The sequence below is a fragment of the Nicotiana attenuata genome, unplaced genomic scaffold (assembly GCF_001879085.1).
Source record: "Nicotiana attenuata strain UT unplaced genomic scaffold, NIATTr2, whole genome shotgun sequence".
Lineage (NCBI taxonomy): Eukaryota > Viridiplantae > Streptophyta > Magnoliopsida > Solanales > Solanaceae > Nicotiana > Nicotiana attenuata.
In genome coordinates, this window is record NW_017670662.1 from 499771 (window position 1) to 507952 (window position 8182).

Sequence of the window (8182 nt, forward strand, 5' to 3'; positions counted from 1 at the left end):
GGGCCTTCAACAACTCTCATAGCATACCTAGATTTCCAACAGGGAACTATATTCATCAGCACAGCCCGAAAACCATAGAGGAATTCAAGCAAAACCAAACAGCCATAGATTGACCATATTACCCAGACATTGAATCACATAAACCAACCAATTTACATATTCAGTAGATAGAATGAGGGGAGAACTGAGTGTTAGAGATAGCTCAAGCCTCAGTAGTAAAGAGAGTGGCTAAAAGACCCCAAATCCTAGTGTATCAGAGTTCACAAGGGTCTCAAATGGACCCCGAGCAGTGCTCACACTAGGGAGGTCAGTAGTAAGAGTCTTAGTGGCCTTGGCTTTCAGCCGGCCAAGAATGATAGGTTACGAATAGCACAGGTACCAAATGAGAGTGAGTGGACAATGGTTAAGAGACAGAAGTTGAGGAAATACACTTATAGCTTAAAGTAGACATAGCAGAATTGAGAACACACAACATACTAGTTAAGAAGGTCAACAAGACTTAGAAGCAGGTTCAACACTTAGCAAAATAACACATTGGCAGAAACATGTTGAAAGAGTTAGGGGAGAAACAAGTTTGCAAGATTAACAAGATTATCATACAAAGGTGCATAATACCAAACAAGTCTAAGTAGGTACTAACTTAAAAGGTTTAAAGCCTAAAGGTCCAAATTATGCTAAGGATTCATCACAATATCATAAGATAGCCATGTTAACTTATATCATGAAGCAGAACAGTATCAAACATGGTAGGGAAACACAAATTAAGAATAGCTATTCCAAAGGTCTCAAATAATCACTAAGGCTGCAAACCAAAACATGCTGAGGGACATATTAACAGAATAGCAAGTCATAGTTGATAGTGAGGATCTTAAGAAACATTATAGGAGTTCAGAACAGAGTGAAAATGCAAGCTCAATGTCAAATAGCAAATGTAGACATTCAGGTATCAACATTAGGCTAATACGAACTTAAGAGGGTCTAAATCATTCAGGTGAACCATATTCAAACAACATATCTCAGAACCGGTAGCTTTAGGTGAAATTAAATGCTAAAGAGGCTCAAAGCGATTGTAAAGCTAACAAAGCTGCACACAAAAGTAGTCCAGAAACACACTAAGCCATGAATTTCAGAAGTAAGAATATGCAAATCATAGACACACAAGAACGAAATTGCAAAAGTCAAGTGACTTACCAGTTAAACGGACAACAATAAAGTACAAAATTCCATAGTATTCTGAATCAACAAAGAGCAAGAACCTAGAATCTTAACGCGTCAAAATTCCCAAGGGCTTCAAAGGAACCCCGGGCAATGCTCGTACCAAGAAAAGGTTGAAAAATTGAATCCCAGTGGCTTTGGCTTTCAGCCGGCAAAGTACAGACCAAGAGAATAAGGGAATAACAGAACAAATAGCTTCAAATTTTTAGTGAAATCTACGATTAGGTCTATTTCAAAGGAGAATGGGGAAAGGTTTATATAGTAGTAGAAATCCGGCAAACAAACAAGGGAATATTGTAAAATCAACATAAATAAGGAAATGATATCATGCAGAATCAGTAAAAAGTCAGATTAGAGAAAGATTAGGTAAACCCTAATTGACAGAAATCGAAAATTGGCCGGAGATCTTGGCTAATCGGACCCATATAGCTTGGCCATGATACATATGGACGAGATATCGTCCGATTTAAGCGATTGAAGTTGAATGGCCAGAATCTGAGAGATAGTACTTGCCATGTTTAGGCAAGTACTAAGTGATACCATGGTCTTGCAGGTAGTACTGAGATAACACATAAAAGGCAAGAAAATCATGGAAAGAATCCATGGCTGAGACGGATTTGGAGAAAATTGAGAGGGAGGCTAGGGTTTCTGAGGAGAGTAGAAGGGAGGATTCAAGGGCGGCGTCTGAGAGAAAATGATAGGGTTTTGGGGCGGGTTAGGTTAATTAAAACGGTGGAATGGCTATGGGTCGTTGATCATTTGAGATCAACGGCCAGGATTAGAGGGGAAGCGGGGCGGGTTGCGGAATGGGTCCCAACCGGGTTATACTAAAGGGGTCGTTTGGTCTTGGTCCAGGGGGTTGGGCTAAGGATACTGGGCAATTTTGGTCCAAAAATTAGTTTAAAGCCGGGCTACTATTTAAAATACATAAAAATAATTTATAAAACTGCTAAATAAAAATATTATTTATGCACTAAAATAATTAAAAATAATAAATTAGTATTATAAAAATATAAAATGCTATTTTTACATAAATAATATAAATAAAAAGCATTTATGTATGAGTATAGGCTATTACTGCAAAATTGTGCAAACAGCTTAACAAATGCTAATGTAATTATATAAAATGAAGTAAAAATATTTGAAATATGTATTATAGGCACAAATAACAATTTTAGGTAATTAAGTCATCACAAAATAATTTGAAGGAGTAATTAATAATTATTCAAGTAATTTGAGTACAGGAAAATCAATTTAAAAGCTCTAAAAATTATGGCAAATTATAGAAAATGCTCGTATAGATTTCCAAGCTAAATAATGATGCAAAAATGATATTTTAAAAGTATATATACTATTTGAGAAATTATGAGGGCAAAATTGGGTATCAAGTATCAACACCGCGTCGCAAATATATTCCGCGAGCGGGGTAAATTTTCACTACTCTCATGGAAGCGGGTCGTTCGCCTCGGCAGGTTAATAGATGCATCTACAGTTCATGTCATTCGACCCTCGGCAGTGCACAATTTATATTTAGTTGTTGGACCGGGCCGTACGACCTCGGCATGACTTGCGCATGATAACTCTTTGGAACTAATAATAATTGACATTGTTCCATTGGCTTGAGATACAAATTGTTAAATGATGAAAATAAATTTGGAAATATATATTAGTTAAAGGATTGTTTATTATTTTCGGTTATTGAGTTTCCAGTTATATTATATAATCCATGCTTAATTATAGCATCGGTATTTTATTGTTAGCCCATAGTAAGTGTCAGAGTCGACCCCTCGTCACTACTTCTTCGAGGTTGGACGGGATACTTACTGGGTACGCGTGATTTACGTACTCATACTACACTTGCTGTATATTTTTGTGCAGGTACATATATGTCTCATGGCCTTGTGGGCGCAGAGGCATGGTTAATGCGGGGACTTAGGTGAGTTGCATTCCATGTTACGATCCGCAGTCAGCAGAGTCTCCTTCAGAGCTATTTATATTTTTCCTGTCTAATTTGTATTCTGGACAGATGATGTATTTTATTTTACTCCTTAGTTGATGCTCATGCACTTGTGACACGGGTTCTGGGGGGTGATTATGGGTTGTTCAGTATTATAGTTGTGAAAATATTATCACCTACTCTGTAAATATTTATCTCTTATTATTTTATTGAAGGAAAAAATTTTGATTTCAAAATACTAAAATGAGTAATCAAGTTAATCAATTATCGTTGGCTTGCCCGACAACGGTGTTAGGCGTCATCACGACCTTTTACGGATTTGGGTCGTGACAGAACTGATTTCAATGTCATAACTATTATTTCTTCATAAAAGCTATAATACATCCAGAAAACTATCAAAGAGCTTATATTGAATTACCTCCAAATAGCTTAAGGGGAAGAAATTATGACCAAATAAAGGTCAGCCACTCCACAGCTAAATGTAGAAAATCAGCAAATACTCTCAGCAACTTAAGAACAGTAGAATCAACCATCACTCGAAATCCCACCATAATTGAAACAAAAACCAGTAGAAAAAAAAAGAAAGAGAAGCAGCTTTGAATTCTTTCTTTTTGTTATGTTTTCTGTATCTAGACTTGAACTTTTCAGCTTCTTTTTTTAAAAAAAAAAAAAGAAAATCAGTGTGGGTGAGGAAATCAGTGTGACGTATTTTTGCAGAGACTTTCGTGTGTGTGAAGTCTCTTTTATAGAGTGTAAGAGGAAAAAGGGAGAGGATAAAAAGGAATCTTGTCAGCTAAAAACTAGGGGAGGGCGTCTGTTTTTTTTTAACAGAAAATGGACAGCTGACCTATTTTTTAATAGATGTCCTTTTCTCTATTTTTTCCAACACCTTCCCCTTTTTTAAATTAACCTTTTTACCCCAACTTCTAACCTAATTTCTGGTTTTCATTGCACTTTAACCTCTTTTCTAAAAGCTTCCTAAGTAATTACTCAGATTTTCTTATTTTGGTGTACTCTTTAGTCCACTCAATTCTTGCAAATTAATTTTCTTTTAACCTTTTATATTACCTCCAAACATGTGGCCTTCTACCCAAAATTACTGCTCTTTTTTCCTTATCAGAATTAAACTAAACTAAGCTAAACTAACACTAGGCTAACAACTCAAACTAAACCTAAATTATCAACTAATGAACGTGTTACTTAGGAAAATAGATAATTTAAACAAGCAACACGATTATGAAATGATTTCAGATTCAACTAAAACAAATAACCACTTAGAAAGTCAAAATTTTTTATTATAAACCTAAGCATGCTTGGATTAACAGAAATCACCAATTAAATCAATCACACACTCACATGGAAGGCATGTATTTGAAATACTAATCCAATCGGGCAATTAAACACATAGAATGCAATTGTAGTTCAAGGCAAGACAGTGGTGATGCTGCTATATTTTGCAAAAATGAACTAACTTGAACAATTACAACTAACATACAGATTAATCTGAACTAACGACACATTAACGAGAAAAGAGCAGAGGAGAGAGATACCTATAGTGCTCAAACGGATTGTCAAAAGAAAGGGATTTCCGGCAAACCGGAGAAATTGCTACACAAACACTGGCTGGATTACTCCATACGAGAGTGTTATATGCAGCAAATATCTCCTACTGGCCCGATAAAAGGAAGCGAAACAAGGGAGGATGAGTTGTGCGACCCAATAGAGCTTGACCAAGGTTCTAGTGGTCATGAGATCAGCAAAGATCATACAATCATCAAGAGAAGTCGATTGGTGTAGGTCTCGATCCCAAATGAACCAGAATTAGGGACAAATTAAAAAAGGGAAAACATTAGGATTTTTGCGATTTCTTAGATTTGAAATTATAGGATTTTGGGGATGTTTCTGGGGAAATCGGTAGGGGATTTGGGATTAGGAGGGGAAGGAGATTGTATGGTGATAAAATTGGGCCATTTGGTGTGGTCCCGCCGCCATAGGGTGATTTCCGGCGGCGGCATTGGCATAGGTCAGGAGAGGGGTAACAAATTGAGAAATGGGGGAAATGAAAGGGGGTTCTAGGGTTTGGGGGTCCAATTCGGACAATTATAAGTGAATGGGATGGGGAGTTCCTGGCCGTAGGATGAATCTCGATGGATGGTGGGGATTAAAAGATAATAAAACGGGGTCGTTTGATTATTTTAATAAGGGGAAACGGACTGAGGTGGGGTATTTGGTGTGGACTGGGCGAATTTGCCCAATTTGGGCCTCTGAGGTGCTTGGCCAACACAAGCAAAAGCCTTGTTTTCCTTTCTTTGTTCTTTTTCTTTGATTTTAAATTCTAAACAAATCAATTAAAAATCCTAAATTAACTCCTAACTTAAATCTAATTTACCAAATTAAACCTACTTACCAATAATAACACTAATAAAAGAAATTATCAATTTAAAACTAAGAGCTAAAAAATGTAAAAATAACTTTGTGATTTTCGTTTAATAATACAACTAATATGTGATTAAAACAAACGAAGAAAGATGGATGCTATATTTGATGAGAATCTGTTGGAGAAATAATAAGAGCAGTACTAACTTAGACAATTTAGATAACTGAAGGAAAGGAAATATGATATTATATAATTGAGCACAAAGAAAAAGAAAGTTATAAAGAATCAAATTCATAAAATAATACAAGGAGGCACGGTGCAAATTAGCAACTTGATGGGAAACAAGAGACAATGGAATTAAGGTGAAGAAAGAAGCGGAGAATGCAAAACCAATTTGCCGTCGTCGAACTTGATTAGTAGTCGCTAGGTGGTCTGATACCACGATACACTATGCCCATAGTCATGCCTAAGGTTATACTATTATATTTATAGCAAAATATAGTTCAGAGGATAAGATTACCCTTACTTAGGAAGGTAGTATATAACAAATCCTAGTCTAATATGATATATATATATATAGAGAGACGGGCAGAGAAGTCGGTTGATTGTGGCAATTCATGTTAAATATAAAATTCAATCGACCACCTCAAACACATAACATTAACATAAAACATTTGAATCAAAATTTTGGAAACAGGGAAGACGAAAAGAATGACTACATATAATAGTAGAGCTTGTCATTCAAAAATGATTTTCCCGCTTCGAAACTTGGACAAATTTGAAATGGTTTAAGCTCTTTACAAACGGAAGTGTTAAAAAGTATACTCAATTTTGTTCACATTTTAAGGAAGATAAAAATAAGCCAAAATTGCTCGTAAAAATGAAACAATTAAAATAACATGAAAGGCTAAAACTGTTCTACTCATAAAATAGGCCCTACGCGATGCTCAAAGGTAAATGAATTGGTAAGTTAAGTGTATCACCAATTTGAAATACTCTGTAAATATAAATATTACCTTATCCAAATTCTTTGAAATTTATGTATTAGACAGATTCAATCACCATATCGTGTAGCGTTTATATTGTAAAAGAGCATATACAACATTCGTGCCCTGTTCGCGAATTCAAAAGAAAGTAATACAGAACAAGAATTAAGAATTTAAAAAGTCAAAACAATTCATTCATTTGCAATACTTCAACATTAAAGGACAAAATACAAATCAGAAACACCAAGAAGTAAGAACCTTTACATTCTACAAAACCTAAGAGCTAGTGAACTTAGTAACAGCCTTAGTCCCTTCAGAAACAGCATGCTTAGCCAACTCACCAGGTAACACAAGCCTCACAGCAGTCTGAATTTCCCTTGAAGTAATAGTAGGCTTCTTATTATACCTAGCCAATCTAGAAGATTCTTGAGCAAGTTTCTCAAAAATATCGTTAATAAAACTGTTCATTATCCCCATTGCCTTACTAGAAATACCAATATCAGGGTGCACTTGCTTCAGCACTTTGAAGATGTAAATCTTGTAGGTTTCAACGCTCTTCTTTGCCCTCTTTTTCTTCTTGTCAGCTCCTGCTGCTCCGCCTTCCTTTGGGAGCTTCTTCCCTGCTTTTGGCTTCTTCTCTGCTGGGGTTTTTTCTGCCTTTTTCTCCTCTGTTGCTACTGGTTTTTTCTCAGCTGGCTTTTTCTCTGCCTTTGGTGCCATTGTATTGAGCTTTCACAGAAAGTTGAATAGAGGATTGAGTGAAGAGAAAGTGTGAGTGATGAATGGAAGCAGGGGGGAGGGAGTTTTATATAGGGTTTTGATTCTGTTATGTGATTGGTTGATTTCGACTAACGAGGATCGTGAATGTGAGCCGTTGATGAAATCGAGAACGGACGTTCACTAGGCTGCTGCGATTGGCTAGGATCCACGTGCTCTTTTCTCATTCGTTGGTTACAGTTTTTGCGGATCGTAGATTTCAGCCGTTGATGAAAAGAAGAAATAGCGGTTGATATTAAGATTTAGCGAACTATTTGAATGGGGAATCTGAATTTCAGTTTTCTATGTGGGCGGGAACCTATTTTGGGTGGACTTAAAATTAATTAGAATTAAGAAATAATACTAGAATTTAAGGAATAAATTAAACCGTGGTACATCTAATTACCTTTTTCTGAAATTCAAGTGAACTTTCCTTAGGCTTTTGCCGCCAATTCAATGGGATCGAATTAACACAACTTTTTAACTTTTTAATCAAAATCATATACAACTTTTCATTTCCTTTAAATATCTCCATTAAGGCCATTCAAATAGGAAAGTCAAGTAATTTAGTGGGCGTTTGGACATAAGAATTGTAAAATTTCGGAAAAAAGAAATGTTTTTTAAGTGAAAAATGATATTTGAAAACTCGAGTTATGTTTGGACATGAATATATTTTGGGTTGTTTGTAAATTTTTGTGAATGATTTGAGTGAAAATTTTGAAAAACTATTTTTTGGAGTTTTTCAAATTTTCGAAAAATTCCAAAATTTATCTTCAAATAAAAATTTAAAATTTTTATGACTAAGCACTGATTTCAAAGAGTGAAAAATTTTCGGAAAAAAAAAAATGAAAAAAATTTCATGGCCAAACGCCCTCTTTGACTTAGAATATT

The 8182-nt window shown here is 35.5% G+C and overlaps 1 protein-coding gene across 1 annotated transcript; it reads right to left on the bottom strand.

Moving 5' to 3' along the window:
• Window positions 1–6700: 6700 nt before the first annotated feature.
• Window positions 6701–7331, bottom strand: LOC109242012 (histone H2B-like). The gene has a single exon (XM_019408839.1). The coding sequence runs from the start codon at window positions 7253–7255 to the stop codon at window positions 6812–6814; it is 444 nt and encodes a 147-aa protein (XP_019264384.1). The 5' UTR covers window positions 7256–7331; the 3' UTR covers window positions 6701–6811.
• Between the last annotated feature and the right edge of the window lie 851 nt (window positions 7332–8182).

Coding starts and splice junctions, on each gene's coding strand:
- LOC109242012 (XM_019408839.1), bottom strand. CDS start 7,255: ATGGCACCAAAGGCAGAGAAAAAGCCAGCTGAGAAAAAACCAGTAGCA.